This window comes from Gymnogyps californianus, chromosome 11 (genome assembly GCF_018139145.2).
Source record: "Gymnogyps californianus isolate 813 chromosome 11, ASM1813914v2, whole genome shotgun sequence".
NCBI classification, from domain to species: Eukaryota; Metazoa; Chordata; class Aves; order Accipitriformes; family Cathartidae; genus Gymnogyps; species Gymnogyps californianus.
This window is the reverse complement of record NC_059481.1, coordinates 19,829,085-19,855,208: the sequence shown is the minus strand read 5'-3', so window position 1 is coordinate 19,855,208 and position 26,124 is coordinate 19,829,085. Positions and strand designations below refer to the sequence as shown.

At 41.3% G+C, this 26,124-nt stretch overlaps 1 protein-coding gene across 2 annotated transcripts in view; it reads left to right on the top strand.

Annotated features, from left to right (window-relative positions):
• Positions 1-26,124, top strand: part of IGF1R (insulin like growth factor 1 receptor) — a 188,957-nt gene that overhangs the window by 131,739 nt on the left and 31,094 nt on the right. For both annotated transcript variants that reach the window (XM_050903708.1, XM_050903707.1), the window contains exons 3-7: positions 11,115-11,427; positions 14,007-14,152; positions 15,977-16,121; positions 22,598-22,812; positions 24,797-24,923. In XM_050903708.1, the coding sequence (XP_050759665.1) occupies positions 11,115-11,427; positions 14,007-14,152; positions 15,977-16,121; positions 22,598-22,812; positions 24,797-24,923 (946 nt within the window). The remainder of the gene's footprint in view (positions 1-11,114; positions 11,428-14,006; positions 14,153-15,976; positions 16,122-22,597; positions 22,813-24,796; positions 24,924-26,124) is intronic.

Sequence of the window (26,124 nt, the reverse complement as noted above, 5' to 3'; positions counted from 1 at the left end):
CCACCACAACATATTTTGAATTTGAAAAATCTGCCTGTGTCTTTTTCTCCCTCTGCTTTTCGTATAAATATTTATTTATATTGAACATACATAGGATCTGCAGATTGGAAACAGTTCCTGTGCCCCGCAGGTGCCCGGCACATGTTAAAAATCCATTGATTACGAGGCACCTCTGTCATGACAAAGAGTTAGACTTCTCTCTGGGATTTATGAACTGGTGAAGTGTTTTTGTTTAACAGATGAGACATGGTTGCATGATTCTTGGGCAGACCTTAGGACATTCATACGGATTACGAGTGTCACCCAGCCCTCATTTATGTGAAACTCATCTTTTTCCTCATTTTGCTGCATTTAGATACCTGATACAGTCTCTTCCTCTGCCACCCATTTGAGGTCTGTAGTGTGCCAGCATCACTGAACACAGTGTGGTCTCGGGGGAATTTTGGATAAAGTTTGAGGGTTTTGTCTCCTTTTGATTTTGAGAGGCCGATGAATAGTCTGTTGGACTGCGTTGTAATGGCTTGGGTTTGCCTGGTACTTCTGGTGTGTCTGTAATGTAGGTGACTGACAGAGCTGCTCAGCTAAGCATTGAAGTGCTTCAGCTTGCAGGCGCTGCTAAAATAAATAGCTTAAGTGTGTAGCAGTAGCAATATGGTTTGGGCTGTAAACGGGCCTGGGTTGTAGACGGTGTATCAGTAGCATTGATACACAATCCAGTGCCAGTTAGGCATGTAATTGCACAGAAATGGCCTCTAATACCAGTTTCAAGAAGAGATGCCAAAACCACAGCGCTCAAGGCCTCTCCCTCTGAGTTCGGCCAATGCTCGAACGAAACAGCCCCCAGCTTGTTCCTCCGGGACACAGGCCTGCCTTGTTAGGAAATCGGTGAAGTTTGGGAACCCACAATACCTCACATAGCTCTGTGTACAGTAACGGAGGGTGGAAATAGGGCCATAGGCATGAGCAACCAGACGAGTTATAAATATAGAATACTCTCTCAATTCCAGTTTCGTTAGTCATGGGAGGACAGTGAGAGTTTTATAAACTTATAAGGAATATACAAACAGTTCTGAATTTAAAATAACTCTGTATAATTTTTTTAGTGTGTGAAAAGAATATTCTTTTTTGAGACCATCCATGTAAGTATCTGCTATACACAGAGCGTAAGGATCTGTGTATTTATATGTTCATGTGAATGTGACTTGAGATGACAAAAAAAGGTACCGGAGGAGAAAAGTGTAGCTCAAATGTGCCAAACTCTAGCAGAAACAGAGTGGGAAGCAGCGTGCTTCCCACTTTGTGTCAGTATCAAAAACATGAATCCCCCCTTTTTCTTTAATATGTGCCATCTGATGCCATCTCTGGCTTCAGAGCAGCCGGGCAGTATCGCTGAGCTGGCTTTGCTGCAGCCTGGAGCCCCTGTCAGAACCAGTGATACAGCTCACCTTGACTGTCCTTCCTGTAAATAAATAAATAAAACTGTCTGGTACTCCCTAATCTGATCACAAATCCTTACTACAGGAAAGGATTTAGAAAGTTCGAAGCAATGTCATCATTATTTTTTTCCAGTCATACTAATAGGAATTCCTCAAAAGCATGTGTATAAGCAGAGACAACTCACGCATCCAAGTATTAACTGTGTATTTGACTACATGGCCAGCAATGGTGTGCGTGCCATTTGTCCCGTGAGTATATTACGTGTATTTGCAGTTTCTGGGGGATGGCATAGTAAAGCGTGGTTTTCTTCGTTCAGTTTATTTTATCAATGTGTTGGAAGAACTGAAATAGTTCTGTTTTGTAACGGAGGATGTTTTTAAAGATACTGGACTAAGTGCAGGCTGAATGACATCATGTCATCCTCCACTTACAAGAAAACACTGAGCAAACCCATATGCTGTTGCCATCAGTGCCCCTCACTGACCCAAGTCCCTTTTTTCCCCAGGGTCTTCTAATTGAGGTGTTTCAGTCCTTTGCTTGGCTTGAGCGAGCTGGGGATTCAGAGCTGCTGAACTTGCAGCGGTTTGAGTGGGGCTTCCTTTGGGGCTGTGGCAATATCCAGTGTCTCTGTGGATCGGGAGCATCCTTGCACTTCTCAAAGCAGGCTCTGCAACCCAGCTCAGCCACCCAGCTCAGCCTTTTCTAGCTGCAAACACAGCTATTCCGTAACCCACAAGCAAACAGGCAACTGTTGCAGCAGTTTTGTTCTTTGGAGATCAAACCAAGTAGGATGGAGTTAAAAGTTCATATCCAGACATTTCAGGATGATTTACAGACTATGAAAGCCATTTGCATCAAGTCTGAAAAGATAGTCAACATTTTTCCTTCTCCCTCTGAAAAGCTTCCATCCGCAGTTGTGGTGTATGAGAAGAAACTAGTTTCAATACAGATTTCAAGTCAGTTGTATCCTTTCCGCTGTCCACGTTGCCTGTAAATTTGTTAAAATGCATTAAGAGATGGATTAATGTGCAATCTTCCAGTCTGCTTTTGGGTCCTACAGACTCTGGCACCTTCTGTATTCCCTCTGTGTTTATAATAGAGGGAAGATTTAGAATGAAACAATTATTCCATGATTATTAAAACCAAGGAAAGAGCTCACCTTTTTATTGTGGATCTCGAGCACAACCTTTGATTGCTGTCAGATTTGCTTATGCTCTCTTACGTTGCTGGAAGTTGTGAAGGAAATACTTTGTTTAATCGTTTTGAACATAATTGCCTTAATATTGTTTGAAGTGATGTTGATCTTAACAGGATGCATTCACTTGCAATGCGCAAGTATCATCAGTGATGACATACTCCCAGACTTACTAGTCTGTAATTTAAAACAAATGCACCCAGGTGTCTCTGATAACTTTCCAAACCATCAGTATTCTTGCATCTTGTTTTGCCCTTCCATTGTAATTCTTCTCTTTTCTCAGGTTCCTAAATACCTAGATCGTAATCCTGTTTTTAGTGGGTTATCTCACTAGCAGGTGAACAGCTTGAAAAACTTACTCTGTAGTAAAACAATTTGAATGTTCTTGCTCTTTCTGGCTGTTTCCTTGAGTTTTAGTCTTTTTGATGATTAAAACTCAACGGGTTTTGTTATTTGTTGTTAACGCAGGTATCCTAGTTGGAGATGAGCAAAAACTTTCTACGTTTGCCCTACTGTGTAAGGCAGTACGGTATTGTAAACATTAGTTTTACTGAAGGTTTTTTTTTTCCTTTTTAGTGTAGTTAGCCTTTGACTGGAGCAGTGTTGATGTCTACCTCTAAGATGAGCATTATGTTTCTTTGCTTGTGCGAGAATGGTTAAGCCTGTTGATGGGTTTAATGCATAAACGCGAAGCGCATTCCTGAAACGAAGCAGGAGTTGTATCTTTCTGAACCTGTGACTTTTTTTTTTTGCCCAAGATTAAACTGCCGTTATCCTTCAGCGTTAAGAGAACTACATAATTTAGGCCAGTGTAATAATGTTATCAAACTGTATTCTTCCTTTAGAATAAATCTGGAATGTGAATAGTGTTCTTCCTCCAGCTGGGGTTTTGCCAGGAGATGACTGACCAGCACTCCTTGCTTGCAGTGTATTAATTAAATCCTGTAAAGCTTATTGCCTTACACTTTGCAGCATTTGGAAGACAGGCAGATTAAATCTAGCTTTAAGCAACAACAAGCAAAACCCCAATATATTGCTCATAATCTGGAGCGAAAAGAAAAATAATTTGCTTCAGCGCTGTTCTGCAGCAGCCCTTTTCTTTCCTTATGCGTTACTGAAGAGTTCAGGAACTTCAGTTGCCCCTTTAGCAATGTGAACAAATTTGTGACTGTGAGTGGTGGGTGATTGCAGCGGACAGGGAGCAGCTTTCACTGCTGTGGGGTGACCCTCGCTTTCCTGCTTTCATCCCCACTGGCATTGGCGTTACTGTTCTGATTTGCATCTTCCAGTGGGAAATCTCCCTTTTCGTAGAGGAAGTGTTTCTAGAACAGTGTAGTACTGATGGTAAAACATTCCAAACCAATTTGTTTACCTAGTGTTGAAGATAGAGTAAAACTGGCCTGAACGCCTGATAGATGCTTGTGTATATGCCTCAGTTGGGTTTGTTTATGTACTGAATTCATACTGGCGTGGAAGGGACAAAATGGACTTGTTTTTTTCCTTTTTCTCTCGAGTGCCAGCTGCAATGATGCCAGTCTGGGTTGTGCTGGGCAACATAAACTGTTTTGAAAGAGAATGCAATTCGTGCTGCCTGGGTTTGTCAATAAGTCGTGTTTATTTGCACCTTCCTGGATGTTAGTATTACGCACTTTGGAGCAAATGGAGTAACTGTACTATCTATCAGTTCCTGTTGACTGTGGTCTAAGGTAGCTGTTTTCTTCACTCGGGTTCCCATTTGCTCTAATTTCAGTCTGATGTGAGTAGCTGTAACGCTGCTGGAGCTTTTAGCAGGGTTGATTGCTTCACTTGCAGAAAACCTGAAGGGATGGGAGGTTTTACAGTGCCAAATAGTGTCCCCGAGTCCTCTAGTCACTCTAAATAAAATGGATTTAGCACACATGTTGTTATGTATCACCGCTGGGAAGCCTGGAAGCTGTTTTGAGCTAACTTCTAGGCTAAAGAATGACTGATAGATGGCCAAAAGAGGGCGGGGGGCGGGTCATCAAACTCCACTGTATCCAACTGAAACATGCTTTGAGTTGTTTTCATCGTTGTTTTTAATAGGCTGCTCTGTTCTTTTCAGCTGGGAAGGAGAGCTACAGGTACGTTACACTGAGGCGTTTGTGTGTTTGAGGGATTACAAACCATGCCGTGGGCCTCTGGCTCCTCAGGGCTGTGCTGATGTGTGCGCTAGTCTGAAATACTCTATGTACTAAAACTATTCTGAGAGGAAGGGAAAATATTAACGTTGAAGAAAAAAATTGTAAAACTAGAGGGCATCAAGTACCTCACCACAACAATATGTTCTAGCAAAGTGTTCGTTTCATTGGATGATAAATGTTTCCTCTCTGTTTCATAGACCTTACCACATCTGGTGGCATCTGACGGTCTCCAGGTGCTGAGCTTTCTTCTCCTAACCTGTCTCGGCTCCTTTCTTCCGCTTCCTTTGCTCTAGAATCATCTACAGGTGCTTCCATCTGAGCAGTTGGATCCAACTGCTGCGCAACTGGCTATACAGGCATTTAGTGTATTGGTTTTCAACCATAAAATCCTGAGGAAGGGGATGCAAGAGTAGATTCCTTTATCAGTCTTTCATATGATTAAAAATTGAGCAGTGAGTGGGCTGATGTCAGGTTGGGTAAATCCTTTGAGGTTATTGTGACGTTCTGGATGCTTCATCACACGTACTCCTTCACTTAGGGGATATGGCGTACAGCGTCTGTGACAAACTGAAGTACCAAGAAGCAAGAGACCAAAAAGCTTTGTGTGGAAGCCGACCAGATGTAGTTAAACTTCAGCTGGAATTGTATAGTAGGAAGAAAAGAATCCACAGAACAACTTTGAAATAATTTCAAGATCCTTGGAAAGGTCTGCCAGATAAAAATGGGCTGGTAATGACTAGGATGTAAACATGGAAACACGTGACTAGTGAAGTGATCTTGAGTCAGACGTAGCTTGCAGGCTGTAGACTTAATGCTCTCTTCTTGCTTCTTGGTATAAGTTTGTATAGACCTATCCAAATATTTTACTGGTGGGCATACTAGAGGTTTAAAGAGGAAGGAGATGATCACTTTCAAGTCCTAGTATCAGTGCTGGGTTGAACTGAACCATTGGGATCTGGCAGTTAATTTCAAAATCTGCCAAACTTTATGCCTTAGCTGCTAGAAAGTAGTTCAATATGACAGCGTTTTTTTTTCCTTCAGGATTTTCACTGAATGTGAGATAACGAGTTTTAGAGTGCTGGGGGAAAACAGAAAAGACAAAAAATATACCATTGTTAATATGTTGCTAATACCTGTTTCTGTAGCAATAGATAGGTTTTGTACAGCTGCTCTAAGTGGCCTCTTCAGTTCTTTGGAGATGACTTGTACCCATATTTCTGTGATCGGAACACGTTACTGCATGTATTTAATATGTGTATTTCCTTATTGCAGCCTTTATTCTGTAGTTATTTGATTCCAGCCTTGGCCATGAATCACTGGAACTGGATTTTCTGAGTAATGTCTCTCCAGTCTCTCTATTCTCACAGTATACTGGGCAAAAGAAATCAGGTCTTGTATAGGCTGCTTGAGCATTGGAAGTCAGCTGTTTGAAAGTCCGTACCAAAGTTTAGACCATTAAAATGTGATATTTTAAAAATTCTGTCATGTAGAGGGATTAACATTCCAAAAATGACCGTTTCTTTCTGTCTTTGTGGATAAATTTAGACAGCTGATTTTTTCAGTAGTTGGCTAGGAGAAAACTCTCCCTTCCTCCTCTGATTTCTGCTCAAAACTAGGCTTCTTCCCCCCCTTTTTCTTTCCGAAACATTATTTTATGTGAAGGATGCTCTAAAAAAGCAGAAACAGTATAAAAAAGGAAGGATCGAATATCGTTTTACAAGGAGAGAAAGAATCTTTAAAAAAATATTTATCCCACACTTGGCAATCTTTTGCTTGCCCGCATGTGACTGGCACGGTGCCATCCTTGGCAGAGGCCGGTGCCTCAGCTTGCCAGAAGTCTTCCTCTTCTGGCTGCATTTTCACTCCCTGTGACTGATTGTTTATTCACCTGATTTTTCCGTTTCAGCATTGCTGAAGTCATGGCGTCTTGGAGATAAGAACACTTTGTCTGTCCAAACTGTACAATGGCCATGATGTCAAGGCAGAGTGTTTGCAGCGAGCTTTAGCTTTGTGCGCACTTCAAATAGCAGGGAGGTATTAGATGTCAGAGAAACTTACTACCACCTCCTTAGCATGAGGCTGTCCAAAAAGGAACTGCCGTAAATACAGAGAGATGATTTGTCTCTTGCTTTTTTTGGAGAGTTGTGTTTGAGGATTTCCCAACCTTGCTTTGTGTTTGCAATTTTGGTTTAGCATCTTGGGGATTTTAATTGAGAATAATGAGTCTCTGAGTCAGATTCTCTTGGAGCTCCTCTTGTTTGTAAGATCTTTGCATTTTGTTTTGAAGTATCTCCGTTCTGTATGTCAGGTCTGAATCTGATTTGCTCAGTAAGTGGGCATCTTGGAATGAAATATTTTGCCTTTTTTGCGAGTGATCATAGTATCTTAATAGTATTTGGAAAATCTCCTGGATTTTGTTGACAAGGAAAACTTCTCATTTGAAGGAATCAGAGAGAAGGTGAAGCATGGATGGTCAAAGAAACTACTGTTGTTGATTTTGCTCCAGTAAGTTTGATTTGTGGCTACAGGTACTCTTGTAATGTCCTTCTCTGAAGATCTGATGATTATTCAGTACTTTCACTCCCTAAATGTAAACAGACACTCTGGTCTAGTCAAGCCTCCATCATCTTTTTAATAAAGTCATAAAGCTGTTTAAAGGTCCGCCCTTCTCCAGGTCTTGCTTTGACTTCCTTCTTCCATGGCTGCAGTCCAAGGGCTCTGAAATTTTCCATTATCTTGATAGCGCCACGTGATGACAATTAAGCATTTTTTGCGCTTGTGCTTGTCAGCAAGGATTTGTTCAGGGGGTTGAGTTTTTTCTGTATGCAGTCATCAGCCTTCATGATCCAAGGCACTGTTGTACCTGGCTGATAAATTCTGTCCCCAAATGTCAGCCCACTATTTGCTTATGTTTGTCTTTCTAATGTTCTTGTGGACTAAAGTCAACAAGTTATTAAGCATATTTCAGGGTTTTTTTTTGGCAAAAGTATTTTGGAACCTGCATTTTAAATGTTTTGATACAAATCTAGCAGCCCAGGTCGCACAGTTTGGGAGGGCAGGGGGGAGGATAGATGGGGCTGGATTGTAAGGCCAGCCAGTGTTGTTTAGTAAGATTTTTATAACAGGGATATCTGAGGGGACTGGCATGTAAGGCAGATAAGACTTTTTGTTGTTCATGGTATATCCTACACGCACACAAAAGTTCTTGTTCTGCCTCTTCAAAGAAACAGGATACCCGTATTGTCTCCAGGCTGAAAACTATGCCAACGTTAGCAAGAACAAGCAAAAAATAGGACTGAGAGAAAAGCGAGGTTGCTGAGCTTTTAAAAAATTATCTTTAAAAAGTTTTCAAGAGTTCTTGTTAAAATGGTTGTGATTAAAATACTACTATAGTTTCGAAAACTTGTTTCACTGATTGCCTTTTTCATGTGAACTTGTGTATCCTTCTGTGCTTCAATTTACATTTCTGTAGACGAGAGTCAGCAGATTTACCAGGAGATGCAAGGAATCCTATTTATATAGCAGACTGTTCATGAATGGCAGAGGCATTAAGGGAATACAAAAGTCTTTCCCAAGAATGAAATAAACTCAGTCTTTTTCTACTGTGTTTGTCTGAATACTTAATGTAGCAGTGTTTGGTTTTTAGCAAATTGTCTAGATGAAAACAAAAAAATCATGTAGTTAATACATCTAGTGATGAACTTCGTGGAGGCATGGGGGGGGTGTTTTGGTTTTTATTCTTTCTTAGTAGGGCTTTGAACTGGAAACGGAGCTACCACACGCAATCTGAGTTCTTGGACCTACTCAGAACAGCAGTCCATCTGCTAGCAAGACACACTGATTTTTTTAATCCCTTAATAGTTGCAAATGCAAGTAGTACTGTAGACCTTAAGGTGAGAGGCAATTTGTGATGCCTTACTAAGGTGGCATCTGGGCAGACTTTACTCCTTTTACACTGGTGCAGGCTACTGTCAAAAAAAGAATGTACACCTGCATGCTTGTTCATTTTTTGTGTAAGGGTTTGGTGGGTATGGTTTTTTCCTTTTCAAGAAAAAAAAAAAGTTTCCAGCATCTTTACGCAACGCATTATTTATCAGTGATTTCCTCTGCATTCCGGCTCTCAGTAGTCTTACAAGTAACTGGCTCTGCAAAAATTTTCTTAATTTGGCCTGCATGTGATGTTTGTGCTACTTGGGCGGGCATCAGCCATCCTCATGCTCCTGCCTCCTTGTTCTCATAGTCTTCCCCCTCCACCCCCCTTCTACTTTTCTGCCTAGTTTCACTCTGAAAAAATGAGTCTACAGGTATGGAGCAATGGTGGTAACAGCACTGCTATTGGGTTACAATAGCAGTATGTGCAAGGAAAGGGCTGCAGGGATAAGTAGTGTTTCTTTTCTAATTGGAAAAGACGGATGAGCTCTTGGGCAGCTTCAGTAGTACCTTCTCACCCAGTAGACCTGCTGCATTCAATTCAGTGTATCCAAGCTGTCTTTAACGCAGGCTTGTTGTGTTAGTGGTACATGGCTACCTATATACAAGTAATAGCACTGTCAGATATTGTAAGCAGGTCTGATGATGGTAATTCATAGCTACCTGCTGATACAGGGGAGATACTGTTAAGGCTGTCAGGTTACGTGGGGAGTACCTGCAGGTGGAATTTCCTCCACAAAACCTTTCTTAGCCGTAATTGTATAAGGAGACCCCAGCTTCGTACCCAGATGCTTAAACTTGCAAAGTTGGCAGTTAGGGCTTTAAAAAAAAAATTAGTAAAATTAAGCAAGATCAATATAGAACCATTTTGATAAGAAATGCAAAATTCTCTGATGCAAGTTTTACAAGTCCTTTTCAAGGTGGTCGCTACCTTAAAACTGGCAGAAAATGGCTTCTTATAAACAAAACTTGAGGTAGGATGTCTAGATTGTGATGCAGAGCTATGAACAGGTTTTTTTTTTTTTCTTTTTTTTTTTTTCTTATTATTACTTAATAGCACTGTCATGCTTTTGGTCCTGTGTCATGATTGTGGTGCTCTGCTCAGTAGCATTGTAAAAACATACTGGAAAGCCAGGACCTCATTATGGGAAGAGGAGAGGGTCAAGATTTTAGGGTGTTTAGTCCTGCATTGAAACAACACTGTAGTGGCAAACTGAAAGATAAATTGCAGTGCAGAACTTTGTGGAACTGTTACGGTTTCATAAACATTGTCTTTCTCTACAGGCTGGCTTCTGCTGCTTCTGTGTTCATTTTGGGATATTAACTTCTTTGCTGGTTATGCTTTTTGCTCAAATCGTTCAATTTAAATGTCTTGTGGTGCTTTGCTTGGATCTCGCTGTAGTTGTACTACTGAAATTTTGTTTTATGCTGTTATTGGTACTGTTTTTTAGCTAAGTTAGAAATTGGAAAACAGTTACTTAATGCAAACCAGATTTCCTATCTGTGTTTGTTTACAGAGCCTCTGGCACACAACTCGCATGGCTAAAAGGCCATACAATGCTGTAATCAAAATGTTGTTGTTACATAAATACAATGCTGCCACTTCTTTTGATGTAAGTGGTGAGCTTGTCTGCTGATGATTCTGCTCTTTGTTCATGTCTTCCAAGCTGAAATGCTTTCACGTAAAACGAATGCCTCCATAAATTTGCACCCCACTTTTTTGTCCCTTTCATATTTTGTTCTCTGAACCCAGAATTTGGGAATAAGGCAGAATTCTGTTACGCTCTTCAGGTGAAAGTAGTAGCTCCATGATTCCACAGTATTCGATGTGTACCATCTGTACTTTATTAAACCTCATTTTGCATACATAAGCAGCATTGGGATGCTACATTGGGGTCAACCTAACCATGTGTGCCACAGTATAGCTGTGCTTTATTGTACAAGTGTAATCAAGTTGTTTAAAGGAAGCTTGTTTTCTTGCCAGTAAAAGACCAGTTTGAAGTACAAATAGAAAAGATGATAAATGCTTAGAAAGACAATAAGTCAACACTCAAAAAAAAAAACCAAACTGTAATACTAGGGCTATGGAATAGGCTCCTGTACTTGCCTGTTTCCATTATCCTTATTTTGATCTTGCTTTCAGCAGTTTTCCTTACTATTTAATTGGTTCATGTTATAAATTTGATCTGAGAAAAAGGTACTTTCAGGCAACTAAAACTGAGAAAAACAGAATTTAATTTGTCAGTTTTACAAGAGTTGGTTCTTTCGCAGAGATGCTCTAGAGCCCAGGGAATGAAAGCATGGAGTTGTATGGATCAGGGTTTTTCCTTTAATGCCATTCACTTTGTTTAATAGCTCTTGTTCATGCTACCTTGCTTTCTGTCTTGCAGTGTGCCCCAGCTCATGTGGCAAGCGAGCCTGTACAGACCAAAATGAGTGTTGCCATCCCGAATGCTTGGGGAGCTGCACAGCACCTGACAACAACACAGCTTGCGTGGCCTGCCGCAATTACTACTACGAAGGAGTCTGCATGCCCACCTGCCCTCCCAACACCTACAAGTTCGAGGGCTGGCGCTGCGTGACTAAAGAGTTTTGCTCCAAAGTCCCTGCCACCGAAACAAGTGAATATGAGCGGTTTGTGATTCACAATGACGAGTGCATGGCAGAATGCCCCTCTGGATTCATACGCAATGGGAGCCAAAGGTAATTCAGCTTCTGGAAAGTCAGTTGGAGTTGTCATGTTTGGGTTTTTCCACCTCCTATTCTGTGGCAGCTTGTGATGCAAAGTACATTAGGTAGAAATGAGAGCATACGATGGAGAATTGCATGACTTCCTGGTAAAGGCTTGCTTAGATGAATTCACCATTGAAAGGTCCTGATTGTGTGTGGTCCTGTGCATTGTCAGTTGCCACTGACTCTTCTGAAGGACTTGAGGAGGTCAGTACAATGCAGAACCAGGTCTTCAGGTAGACAGTAACAAAATGAAAGTGAAAGCCCAGGAACACAAGGTTGGACGTTGGCCCATGACCATTGTCACACAGAATAAACTGTAGGAGTTACCTTGCTTCACATATTACTTGCTTTATGTGTGCTTGCATTTTAGACACGTGTATTCTTTAGTGTACTTAATTTTATTTCCCTTTTTTCACTGTTTCCAGAAGATAACAGTGGTGTTTTAGAAGGGAGCAATCATGTAGATGGTGACAAAAATAATGCAGCAGCTGACAATATTATACAGAATAATTTCTTGCAAGAATGTCACTCACCTGCTCGTCTTTAATTCTAACAGTTGGAGTGATCCATGCTTATGATTTTCTTATTTTGCCAGTGGTTTAAGCACGCAGCCTTATTTGCCTACTGACCCTTGGAAGTCGTGGACTTTGAGTAAAGGATATTCAGTGTGCTAAAATTCGTAGTGCTTCAGTACTATGCTAAAAAGATGTCTTTGTGGGCTGTTCTAAGATGTTGGGTTTTTTGGATGATACCTGCACCAGTTGTGTGTCTGTGCATGCGTGTCATCTGTTCGTTTGATCAAGTAGTAAGGTGGTCTCCGGTCGACATTTGGATGTAAGCAACTTAACACTGCCTTTGCTCAAATCCAGATATTCACCTGAGAAATGTTTCTTTTGTTATCTACTTGAGCTTGTAGTACCAGCTGTTTGAACCGCTTACACTGAAGTGCATGGCCATCCTATCTTATCTCAGTGTTGTGCTCTGCTGCAAAGATTGAAAGGAGCTGTAACTCAAGGCTAGTGAACATTTTGTTCCCCAGAGGTGATGTTAACAAATAGTTGCAAATGGAAAGCATTTCCAGCATTCTTTGTACATTTAGTTGAATGCCTCTTGCTTGTGTCTGCAGCTTTTAGTGGTTTGTGGCATGTTATAGTGCAGGATTTTGAAATAGGAGCTTACTACTAAGAAAAGGAAGCTTCTTTTATTGTTTATGCACGAAAAACTGTTCAAGCCTCAGAAGAAAGTTGGTTCAGTTTCTTTTAAAAAGAATAAGTAGTAAGTCCATGTTCATCAGTGTTGTCATCAGAAGCCTTTGTCTTTGGAGCTGGGTTTGTTTTTTTCTTTGTCATTTTTTCCCTCTAAAGCGATAAGGTGGAGTAAGTAATAATGAAATACGAAGGAAAGTGCTAGAAAAAATTGAAAAATAAAAATGACCTTGAATCAGGAAAGATGTTTACCAGGAGGAGTGATCAGAGGACATGTTTTGTGCACACGTGGAATGTTCAATGTTGAGATGAGTATGCAGACAGTGTAACATGGAGCCTTTAAAAAGCTGCTGTAGCCAAAGGCTAGGCTGGCCTGAGTTCTTGTTCCTTGAGTTTGGCCACTAGAAAATGCTTGTGAACGCTTGTGAGTATAAGAAGCAGGAGAAGTGAGCCTGTGCTTCAGTGTTTCCTCCCAGCTTCTGGCAATCTGATTTCTCTGAGTTTGGGGCTGTGTCTGTCTTGGTGTTTTATAGTCACCGGTGGACCTGTTCTCTTTCCATCTGTATAATCCATTTTGAACCTGCTTAGACTTCTGGCCTGTCTCTCCCAGTTCCTGTTGCAAATTAGTTTTGTCTTGCACAAAGATGCATCTTTCTGTTTGTTTAAACTTGCTGCTGTAATACCTCTTAAGCTATAAGAAATACTGACTAATTTGCTGCTTGCTTTCTCCACATCACTCGTGACTGTATGCTCCCACGGTTGTCTTTCCCGAGTTAAAATAGCCAGGAGCATGGAATTCCCTAGTGCTGAGCTTCAGATGTTGGTTTAAGGGCATGGAGACAGACAACTTCATAAGAACTTGAATATTATTTTCCCATCTCCAGTTCCTGGCTGGCCTATTTTTGGAGGTTGGGCCTGGATGAGCACAAAACTTAACAGCACTCTGAGGCTATCTGCATAAATGAGAAGGGTGGTCTTTCTGGGTGTAATTAAGTTAGAGTAAATACACAAATGCAAGGGCACTGGGTTTTACCTGAAGTGCCTTCGACTTTGGAAGGGCCACAGAGCCTTTCAGAAGCTGGCAGACAATGGGTATGGGTCCGTTCATTCACTGCTGTGTTGCTGTAAATGGGAGGTACGATGCTCCAGCCGCTCTGGAGTGCAGCGGGCAAGCGTGCTAAGTTATCTGCAGCCCTCTGCAGAAGTGTGCTAACTTTCATTCTAGCTTGAAGGATTTGTCTAAGCTTTAGAAGGAAATGTCTTTCAAAATTTAACTCAAAGCAGTCTGTAGACTCAGAGTTCCGTATCATTGCTTATTTTCAGACTCCCTTTCTTTCCTAACAGCATGTTCTGCAGTCCTTGTGAGGGGCCTTGCCCCAAAATTTGTGAGGACGGGAAAACGAAGACCATTGACTCTGTCACGTCAGCGCAAATGTTGCAGGGATGCACAATTCTGAAGGGAAATCTGCTGATTAACATCCGTCGTGGAAGTAAGTGATTACCCTCTCTCTATGAACTTCTAATAAGGTTGTTTTTAATATTTTTCCGTTTGTCTGTCAGCATAATGATAACAACATTAAAAACTCAGCAAACTTTGCTTTCCAGTCCCATAGCAGTGCTACTGTTTGATTTGGCCCACTGTAGCACTATTCTCCAACATGCGGATGGAACAGGCATTCAGCTACCAAGTTATAAGGCAGCGAAAGCTGGTATTTTTGTTAGCTTTCTTGGCAGGACAGGGAACCAGGATTAGGCAGTGAGATGAGCCGTAGTCCCAAAGGAATAGTAAAGGCCTGAGAAGGTGGAAAAGTCAAAAATCCTTGCATCTGGGTAGGTAAATAACTTGTCTGCAAGTAAGGCATGGCACTGTAAGACTGCATATCCTCACTTTTTAAGGCAAGGTGTGGTGTCTTGCTAAAACATGGAATCCAGAGTGCTGAGAGCTCATATAAAGCCTAGCACTGTGCCTCTGGATGGTCATCATTAGTGAGCTGGCCACCTTTGTCACATGTCTTGAACAAGCTCTGGATTAAATTTGTCAGAGCAGTGATTCATCAGCCAGGGAAGTGTTGACAGTTGATGAGCTTTTAAAAGCAGAGTAAAAATCACTGTTAGTTTTTATTGGAAATGTGTCTCCCTGTGGAAGGTCCCTTTTGGTTTCATGAATAAGGTTGAAAGATTGAGGTATATTTGATTCCCTTCCTCCTGCTGAATGAAAACTTCAGGGTTTAGAACCAGCAGCATGTGGATTATTTCACTCGTGGTCCCACTGCTACAGGTACAGTCTTCCCTTATGGGAGATGTTCCAGTTACCCAGGGCAAGTGTGAGTTTTTTTTATTTTTTAAGTATTATCTTAGAGTGCTGAAGAGCATCTGCTTCCTCCCAGCTTATTTGGTATGGGAACCAACCATTGGTATTTGGTAACTGGGCTTCCCAGCCATCTGTTAGGACTTTGGTTTGTTTATGGCAGCAAACACACCCCGTAGCGGCTTCTCCCATCCTGAGCGCTTAAAAACTTCACCGCACAACTGCAGTGTAACTTTGCAGGATAATGACACCAGGCAATGGGCATGGGCCAGGGATTGCTGGAGGTAAGGATTGCAAAGCTTGAGCCTTGTGAAGGATAGAGTGTTGCAGACCTAGGCAGGGACAGTACAGTTCCTAGAGAGGGGGCAGAACTGAAAAGTAGAGCTTGCTCTGCGGTTGTTTTAATAATTTATTATAGAAAATCACCTTTAGCGAGCTATATGGAACATGTTCCATGGCATGAGGACATCTTTATGGTTTTATCTTCGCTGTTTCATCAAGAGTTCTCAGTTTTGTAGCCAAAGCTTTTTAGCTCACTGAAAGCAAGGCTTTATGCCCCAGAGAAGACCTGTAGCATACCTCCACCTCTTTATCTTCAGTCTCATTCTCTGTTTTCCACTGGAGCTTTCTGCCTGAGCTTTGCTCTGTAGCTGAAGAGCAATTCCAGTCTCATGGATGTGTACATTTACACAAGGGTCTTTTCATCCCTGCCAGAATGCTGGCTCAACATTTGGTGCTGGCTTCAGAGTGCAATGTCCATGGAAAAAGCAGGTTTACCAGTATGGAAAAATCAAGACTGGTTTTCTGCTGTTGCTCTGTGGCGTTATTTTGCCCTTCAACCATCTGTCCACTCAGGCAGTTGTTACTGGGGGAGGAATACCAGTGTCTCTCATTTTCAAAAGCAACAAATACAAACATTTTCTTTTACTGAGCTAATACTGCATTAAGCAGAATTAATTAAAGCTATGAATTCTGCAATAATAAAATTACTTTTTTCTTACTGTAGATAACATTGCCTCAGAACTGGAGAATTTTATGGGTCTGATTGAGACAGTAACAGGGTATGTGAAGATTCGTCATTCCCATGCATTAGTCTCCCTGTCTTTCTTGAAGAACCTGCGGTATATTCTGGGAGAGGAACAGGTGGACGGGTAAGTGTTCAGATATTTGTAGATGCAATTTCACTTTAATAGAAAGCCACAGAGAATAAGTCTCCTAATAAGCATTCACATACCATTTATAGAATCTTCTCTTCCACTTAATATGCAGCGTTTTTCTCCTGATGAACACCATTGCACAGTCATCGCTCACTTGGATTACTATCCAAATCAGCATATTAAATTGAGTATATTGAAAATATTTTTATGGTAACTTTGCTCTTGCTTTTCACTTTAGGTTTTTCTAGGGAGATTCTTTACATTGATAAAGTGTCTTCGTTTGTTTTTTGCTCTATTTTAGAAAAGAGCATCTTCAGAAACAATTGGATTTCCTTGCAGTTCTTTGCTGTTGGCTTTTAGCAGAGTTTTATGGAGAATGTCAGCTGAAAGGAAATCTGAACTCTACTAACCAGGGAGTGCAACTGGAAGTGACCCAACTAGTATGAAATAGATTGCAAGTTGCAATTGTTTGCAACTCCTTGAAATGCTAACATTAAATGAATTATCTGTTGAGCAGGAAGACGACTGGTCAGGAAAAGTAAAGTTGATCCCTTGAAATGTTTGCTGTGGGTTATATTGCTTCTAAAATTTCACAATGTGTGATGTTTTTTGCTGTATATAACTCCTATTTTCCTATGATGGTAAGAGATAGTAGAGACAAACGTTCTTATCTCTGCAGAACTTGCAGTGCTGAGGTGTCATGATGGTCCTTCAGCAAACTGCCTTGCTCTTTCTCTTCCTGAATCAAGTAGCCATCCCAAGTTTAAACCAGTGTTCTCTGGGAGAAGTAAGTTTCCTTCAGTAGTGGCAGAACTATTAAATGAAGAATTTTGGGAAATCATATAAGAAAAGGTGGTGGGAGGGTCATGGGAAAGGTTGCTTGTGTCTGATTTATCTGCCCCAACAGGATAAAGTTACAGCATGAGAGATTCTTCACAACCTCCCTCTTTCTCTCAGGCTAGTCTTTGGTCAGCCTTAAATTCTTAAAATTCCACCATCTGACAGAGCGAGTTAAAGGGCAGCTCTTCATCCTGCACTTGAAAAGCACGCTGTCTTTTTCAGTAAGAACACTGGCTCTACGGAAAAGCTTGTTTCTAATTGCAAATCCTAGAGACTTGTCACTTTGCCGAGCACAAGGCTCATTCAGCCCACTTACGATGTGGCGTGCTCTCACAGATACTCCAGTTATCAATTTGTCTTTTCTTCTCTCCCCCTCTCTCCCTCGTTCTCTTTAAATTTGAGTTTAGCTTTGTGTTTCAAGTAGTAATTATGTTTATGGTACCTTGTATGTCAGCAAGCAGAGCTGATAGGAAGGGAAGTGGCAGGTTTTTAAATCAGATTCCCAAATAGAGAAGTAAATAGGTGCAGCTTTGGAGAGGAAAACAGGGCTGAGTGGAGGAGGTAAAATAGACCTATAGTAAAGAGCTACTTGTGCTAAAATTCACCCATGCTAGGAAATTACTGCAGTTACATACTTTGGGTCAGGGGTAGTCTCTTTGCTTGGAAAACACCTAGTATAATTTAGGCACTACCACAGCCTAAATAACATTTCCAAAAATACTTAGATGGAAGTAGGCACCTGGCAAGGAAGGACTGAGCTTGAACAATTACTTTGGCAGAGTTATGAACAACAGGGAGTGGGGTCTTAACCTGGGAAGTACTGGGCTGCTGGAACAATAGCTGTTTATGCCAGCATTGCCTTGGGGGGTGAGAGGGAGGTTAACTTAAGATCCGTTATGATAGCTGTTCATTACACAACTGACCCCACCATCCCCGTCCCTGGTTTTTTTTTATTAAACTGGACTAACAAAACAGTACTTGAGTATTTCTTTCTTATTCACTTGCTGGTGCCTGCCTTGGTTATCACAGAAAATGGAAAGTTTAGAGGGAGTTTACTCTGTTTTCAGAGTATTCATTGCCTCTTTTGAACACCATGTCTGTAGTGAATGTGCTCCCACAGCAAGAAAAAAAGAAAAATCTCTCTTTGCAAGTAGGGAAACTGAAAAGGAGATGTGCTGGAGGGGTCTCAATGTCCATTGCAGGATTTTGATTCTTAGTCTGGCGTTCACTCTGCCGGGCCCTTCTGTCCTCTGCTTGGGTGCTGTGTGTTCGTTGCTGTCATCGACTGCAGCTGCCGTGTTGATGGATGGCATGTGGGCAGCACTTCTCAAAGCATCTCCAGGTTGGGTACCTGGAAAATGAGCAATTTGTGGCCTTCAGGAGCAAGTGAGGAAATGGTGACTGAGGAAGAGTTCCTGTTGTGGCACCGACCAGCTGCTGACGTTGTGTTTCAACGTCTGCAGCAAATTGGGGACAGTCTCTGTAAAAGCAAAACACCCCCCCACCCCCATTTTCTATATCATTTTGAAGCAGAGGCATCAGTAGCTGTCAGGCTTGTTGGAAGGTGTGAACAGGATCTCTAGCTGTCATATAGCTCCTCACTGAAGACTTTACAGTTTGTTTTCCTGGGATCATTATTGTCAGATTATGGTGAATTCAGACAGTCGGCACGATAGCAGCAAGGCTTGTTCTAGCCACAGCATTTCAACAAAGCAGTCACCCTGTGTGTGAGTGTTTTAGGAATGAATAACGCCCTCCGGGCTGGTGGTAAACATGGGTGGTGAGCATGTCTGCAGTGGCAGGCTCCCATGGGGAAATGCTCCTCAGCTTTGTTTTTGTTTAAGGGGAGTCTGTAAAGACACTGTTTCTCAGCTGTCCATGTGTAAGTGAAGTTTCAAAAAGCAAGTTGAGGAGTTTGTACACTGAGGTGTGAGGCCAGGTTTGTGTGGGGGTTTAAGAAGGTCATTAGTTTACCTTTTCGAACCGGACAAGAAAACACTGAACTTTAGTATTAGTAAGGTGCGTTACTTCCAAATTCATGGGTTAGTATAAAGGCCCCTAGTTTCCTACCTATGTATCTGCCTGTGGAGATGCAATTCGTGGCCAAAATCAGCTTGTTTCTAAGTTGCTTACAATTTACATTAGCAAGGGGTGTGTAAGTATCTATTACAGACAGATATTCTGTTAATAACCTCAGTGGTTCTGTTTGAAGTGCTGGTGGGCAAACACAAGCAAAAGAATATACCAGCATTATTAAAACATTAGCAATGTTTTGGAAATTTGATAATGTTCAGGCTTGTAGAGAAATTCTGAAGAACAAACCTACTTAAAGAGAGACCACCAAATGGAGCATTTTGTTCAAGTATTGTCCTCCGTATTGTTCTCTGTTGTGGTGGTGTGCTATATATGTTTGACTGTTGTCAGATCTTCACCAGGGATCAGGGTCACACTGTGATACAGGTGCAGAACACATACCATGTTAATAAACAGTTTCTAGCCAACATGTGGCATGTTCTGTGTATGTAAAGCAATAAGGGTTTTCCTTTTCTCCTGTCTCTTAATGGCTGATGTCCCAGCTATCTGGTCTAGAGGGATTTCCTGTCTCTTGTCATTGTAGCACTGAGAGATGAACGCCTTCTGTATGTCCTGCAGAGTTGCTGGTCTTGTCCGAGGGTAGTCAGTCTGCCATAAACCTCTGCTGCCTGGTCGTCTTCTGTAGCCAGCTCATCCGCTGCTCTCCTTCAGAGTCCTCTGCCAGTTCTCATTCCCTTTTTGGTGCAAATCACTTGTCTTTACGGCTCATGCATTGCTCTCTTACTAACAGTGTACTTATCTGGTCATTACCCCTTTCAGGAGCTTTTTGTGTGCTGTACGCTATGGAGGGGGATAAAGGGTGATTGAAAGCTTGTTGAAACGTTTTCATCGCCCGCCTCTCCTTTTGGTTTGAATCTCATGTTCTGCGTCATAGTTTTATGATGGGTGAATGTGCACAGATGTAACATTGCATGCAGATATAGCGTGAAGCAGGCTTTTAATCTATGCAGTCAATAATTAAGTGGCTGTGGATGCTCTGCAGTTGGGGATACACATCATGGTGTGGGAGTTCTCTCCCGTGGGCGTGCATGGATTATGCAGGTCGCCTTGAGGCTTTTCATGGCAAGCCTGGAACCAGATGTGCCTCCTACTCCTGTTCAGAGGTTTAACCTGTCCTTCAGGCCATAATCTTCAGTCATTCCCTTATTTACTGTCTCTGGGGTTTGACTGGCAGTGCTTTGTTTTCCTACAGTGAATCTTTTATTCTTTCCATGGTATCTTCCTTGGCATCCCAGTTTTTTCCACAGCTGTTAGAGCCAAAGTCTGATATAATCTTTATTTATAGCTTTATTTATAATCTAAGCCCTAAGTGCACTCTGGTTGCCCTCTGCTCCACCTTTCAAGCCATGCAGTGCTGCACCTCTCCTGTCACTGGGACTGTATGTAGCCCTCCAAATGTGGTTTCCCTGGTGCTTTGAATGGTGCTAGAATAATTTCCACTGATTTATACTTTCAGTGTATGTATGAACCCTTAGGACCTGTTTGCCTTGCCTCAGATGGCGGCTCAAACTTGTGCAGGTGGCTTTAACGTATCAGCCGCAGTAACTCCCAACTCTGGCCCAGTCGCTGTGCAGTTGTGTAAAGGACCAGTGTGTGCTTGATTCGCCTCATTTATTCGCGTTTCATTCTTGAAAGCTTAGCCACATTGCTTTAATACAAGAATTATCTCTAGTGTCTAAAGCATAATTGCCACAGTTGTGAGCAGAAGACAGGCTAGGCTGTTATTAAAGGTGGTTTTTATAGTCGTGGAGCTACACCTCTCTTTGTTGTGTTCAATCAGAGTCCAGCTTTTTGGGTCTTCCCTGAAAAGCTTAGTTGCCATCACTTAATCATGCGGCTAATTATGGTGAAGTGTCATCTTTTCAGCAGTGCACAGGGAGCTGCAGGGATTTTAGTCATCTGTAACAGAGTAATAGGTGTCTCAAATAAACACAGTTTTTGGTGATGTCTGTCAAATCCCACATGCAGTTTAGCATCCTTGTTCTCTCCTGGCAAGATGCATTTAAAGCACGAACATTTAGGTGCTTCCTTGTCAGCTGAGCACATTCTTCTCGGCATCTGTCTGAAGTGGTACCAGGTATATTGACTTCATTAGCAGTCAAGGCCCGGATAATTAGGGGACAGTTGGAAATAGGAGAAACGACTTCTTTTTCACATTGTTCTGAAAATACACGCAGCATTTTGGTATGGTACAAGAAACTGCAACTGTGGTCTGCGCAGATTGCAACCAGAATGCACAGTTTTCGCTTCAGGTTGGGTGAGGGAGGAATTAATGCTAAATTTTAAATGAAGTAGTTGAAGGAAAGCCATAAATGAGTAGTATGTCAGCTGCTTATGAGCCTCATGGTTTGTCTGCCATGTTACCCTGCAGAAAGTCTGACTGTAGTTAAAAGGATTTGTAGAAAGCCTAGTTCAACTTCGTTGACGTGGGCTTACCAATGCAGAATGGCTTGCAGAGGTTGCAAGGCTTCATTGTGGTAATAATGGATTTTATGTTGATGTAGTTAACATTGGTGGGACTTTCCACAGAAATACAATAAATGCTGCTGTGATGGGTTTGTTTGATTTAGGTTCATCAGCTACGCAGACCTTTAACTCATTTCCCAATTGTGCATTCCTGTCCCTACTATCCCAAAATATAAGTGTCTTTGCAGGTGTTTTCTTGCTGCTGATGTAGAGCCCATAATCTTGCTTCTGCAGCACCTGTTTGGTTTTTTGGGTTTTGTTTTGTTTTTTTCTCCCAATTCAGCACAATCGAGTGGTACCAAGGATTTCTTCTTAATATATAATAGGATTTACACATGCAACTTTGCATTTAGTATCTATGGAAATAAAGCATGTTCATGTTATTCCACTGCTGTGCTTAGGGAATGAGTTCAGCACATGCTGCTGCCTGTGTTGTTAGTTCTGTACTTTGAAGCGTGGATCCTGTGCTGTGCAGTCGGTGCAACTGTTTACTGTCGGGTTTTGATGTATGGGCACAACTGTACTTGGCACGATGTAGGAAATCTTTATTGGGCCAAGAGGTAAACTAAGACAGAGAGGCAAGGAAACCTCGCTATGCAAACTCTTACAGCTGCTTTTGTAAACATAAGCAAGACAGCTGTGTTCACGATTTGTATTTTATTGTCAGAACTGCACCATGCTTTTCCTCCCATAACGTGTGTAAGGTTACCGCTTCCCATTTGCCACAAAATGGAAAATGCAGTGTTAGAGACCTGCTGTTCAGAGGACATGAATTTATATTCCTCATAGCAGCTTCTATAGAATTATTAAAACATATGTTGGAGTGGGCTTTGCATGGTGTGGTGTCAGCCTTGGGAGTCCTGTGTTACAGTCATTTCCCTGCCCTCTGACCAAAGTGAGCATTCAGGGAAAACTTCCTCCATGGGAGAGAAGAAAATCGTTTACTCTGCTGAACACCAATTCAATAAGAGGAAACATAGTGTTTTAAAGTTTTCGTATATTAAGGTATTCTTGGTTGGAATTGGCTATGAATTAAAACTAATATTTTTCCTTCAAAAATTTCCTTCTAGGAATTATTCCTTCTATGTGCTTGATAACCACAATCTTCAGCAGCTGTGGGACTGGAACCATCATAACTTGACGATCAAGGAAGGGAAAATGTACTTTGCATTTAATCCTAAACTGTGTGTTTCTGAGATTTACCGTATGGAGGAAGTTTCAGGAACCAAGGGACGACAGAGCAAAGGAGATATAAATCCAAGGAACAATGGGGAGAGAGCCTCTTGTAAGTAAACAAATAAACAAAAAAATCTCGAGGCAAACTGCGTAGGAGGGTGTCACAACAAAAAAAAAACCCAACAGACTGCCACGTTGCTGACCATTACAGTATTTAGAGTTTAGAGATTACAGTAGGCTTTCAGTGGTTCTACTTGTTCAGTTTTTAAAATGTAGCTGTGAAAGTATGTTCGCATGTGTGGAAAATTATGTGGTTACATGGTCACTATCTCATCTGTAAAAACCATTTGATGAAGACGGCTGCTTTTCAAATACCCGTTTTTGTGACAGCAGTGTCATGTAACAATAGGAACATACCTGGGAAATGAGAAATAAAATCTAGTGTTTTGGGATATCCAACAAGGAGCAGTTTCTCTGTTTCCTTTGCATATGTACATCGTTATAGGTATTTTCCTCTCTCAGATATTGACTCTTTCCCGATACTAAGGAGGCTGCTGAATAACCCATAGGCACCAAAACAAACTACTTCTGTTATGTTCAAGCTCCTGCCAAATATTGTACCTTGTTGCTAGAAATGCTTGTTGTAAACTCAGTTTTCTGTGCTTTATTTTCAAATTATTTGCTTTTGAATTGAGAACTTTTTAGTGTTCTACAGTATTCCTAAACTTCAGTGACTCTGCATTTAATTTTGGATTCTGCAATGGTTGGAGTTATTAGAAAGTCCTCTTTTGGCTTTGGTGGTCTGCACATCAGGTCTCCAGGTGTAACCAACACATTTAAAAGCAATCTCTCATCTAGGAATTAAGACGACAGAGCGCTTACAAATTTGACTTCAAACTCTTAGAACTGTCAATGCATTTTTCTTTGGTCTAGTTGTGGTGTTCTTGGAGCTGAGTAAATTAAAATGGATCTTGTGCGTAAGTCAAGTCCCCTTGTTCTGGATGGTGTTTACAAAACTAGGACACGTACTCTGCTGAATGTCTCTTTAGGCGTGATGCATAAATGCAGATGGCATAGATCCTTGTTGTAAGCACACTCCATTCTTTGCACATTCAATAGAGCAAAGGCTTGCAGTCCTGGAGGAGTTACAGACACACAGCCAGTCCTTACTACCACTGAGGCTAGTGCCAGCCGCTGCCTGTTTTTTTTAAAAAACCATTACAGAAAGCTTTCTGACTCTGAGAAGGGGAAAAGAATCAACAAAAGCTAAACTGCCTTTGAAAAGATAGCACCAATAGTGCCAGTGTACATGAGGGTGAAAACCCCTTTATTTTCAGAGAGTTCTATGGAACATTAGAAACTAACTCACAGTTGACACTTAGAACGCAATTTCTTCATCCAAGAATTAAGTTTTTAAAATGCTATTTTGTTTTGGATTGGAAAGCTCAGCGAGTTGGTAGTGGGAAGCCATTCATTTCAAAGCTGCCGGCTTCCATCCAGCTCTGTTCAGAAGAGTAGCTGGAAGCTGCTGCCATCAAATGGTTGTGCCGTATATGAACTGAGTTTTGGAGTTCTTGGTCCAGCCTCTCATGGATAGGAATGTAAACTCCTTTGTCCTCTCCATGTTGTCCATTCCCCAGAAAAACAAATTGTAGTTGTCAAAAGTTGTCCTGGAGAGTGAGAACATAGAGGCCAGTTACTGCTCTGCACGTGCATTGGAGTTGGATGATGAATTTAGTGCTTCTAAACCAGTCCTGTGAATAAACAGGACTTCCATTCCTCTCTTAGGGAGAGTCCAAAGTAGTTTTCAAGAGCTTTCTGATGATGCATTAAAAGAAAATCTGCTTCAGAAAAAATAATAACAAGTAGCTCCAGCATATTCTCAAATGATTGCCAAGGTCACTGCTTACCCTTAAGCACTCAAATGTAGTAGGATGAAATATGAAGCTCTACAGAGACAAAAGCTGTTGGTATACTGTGGTATCATAGATGCTACTGGAAAGGCTAATTAGCTAAAACTGATACCTAAGAAACAGCAATAACTAATAGGCAGTGTGATGCTGACTCTCGTATCCTGTCCTTTTGTATTGCAGGTGAAAGCCACATTCTGCATTTTGTTTCCAACACTACGCTCAAGAATCGGATTAAACTAACATGGGAACGGTATCGCCCTCCAGATTATAGAGATCTCATTAGCTTCACTGTTTACTACAAAGAAGCGTAAGTAGATGTCGTCAGAGACTAATCAGGGCAGTCCAAGAGATAGCAGACAATTCTATTCTGACTGTTGGATATCTCATCCAGTTTACATAATTCATTCTCAAGTCCTGCTTTTGTTCAAATTCTTTCCTTGGTGGAGCACAAGCCCCCTTAAAAAGAGGATTGTTTTGATTGAAGCCTACAAATGGATTCCAAATCCATCAGGAAGTTTCAAATTTGGGGGAGAAAAAAAAAAGAGACGGATGGCTTGGCTGTTCTCAGGGGTCTAATTTTTGGAGCTCTTCGTAAGTCATGTCACGTTTACTGAGATTTTCCTTCTCTAGTCCTGGTACTGACTAGAGAGCATCACAGATCAGGAGTTTGCCCTATCACCTTGATGACTTGTCTACTCAGGGTTTCAGGTTATTTAGATTATCTAGCTTTGGTAGTTTTCTGCATTAGTATCTCTTGATAATGAAGGAGTGGGGCAGTTACTGGAGAGATCCTAATTTCTTGGGAAGTCTCTCTGCCTTTGCACATCCTTGTAGTGTCTCAGATTTAAAATAGTAAAAAATGCAAATGAGCAGACTAATAACTCTCCAAGCAGCTTGGAGGTGTGAAAGGGAGGTTCAGAATGCTGGTAATGATGTTCTGCAAGACACAGAAGCACAAATTGTTAATGTCCAGCATCACTTGAAAAAGAATATCATTGTGATGGTGTACTATGATGCAATAAACTTAGTGCTAATGAGTCTATAGTAATTAATAACAAGAGTAGTACTTTATATGCTCTTGCACCAGTGTTGCAACTTACGAAAAGTAGAACTACATGACTGTATAAGTGTGTTTGTATTGTGTGGAAATAAAAGGGGGGAAAAAAGCCTGTTGGACTGGTCAAGGCCAGTCATGTAAGTTTGGGTTCTTTATGGTAAAAAGCTCAGCCACTATCAATAACTGTTTTGAATTGCTTCTGTTTCATATATGCTTAGCTAAAATCTAAATATGTCTGAAGCATTTCATGGTCTGTTTTGGATAAAAAAAGATAAATTTAGTGTTTTCTTTGAGAACTTTGCCTTATTGCTAGTGACTGAAGGTAGGACCTGCAGCTAAAGCTGAACTCTGAATTTTGTAGTGCTTGGAAATAAATACGAATTTTATTCTGTTTTATTCTGCTATGGAAAACAAGTAGGCTTTATTTGTTTCATTGAGCAACATTGAAGTG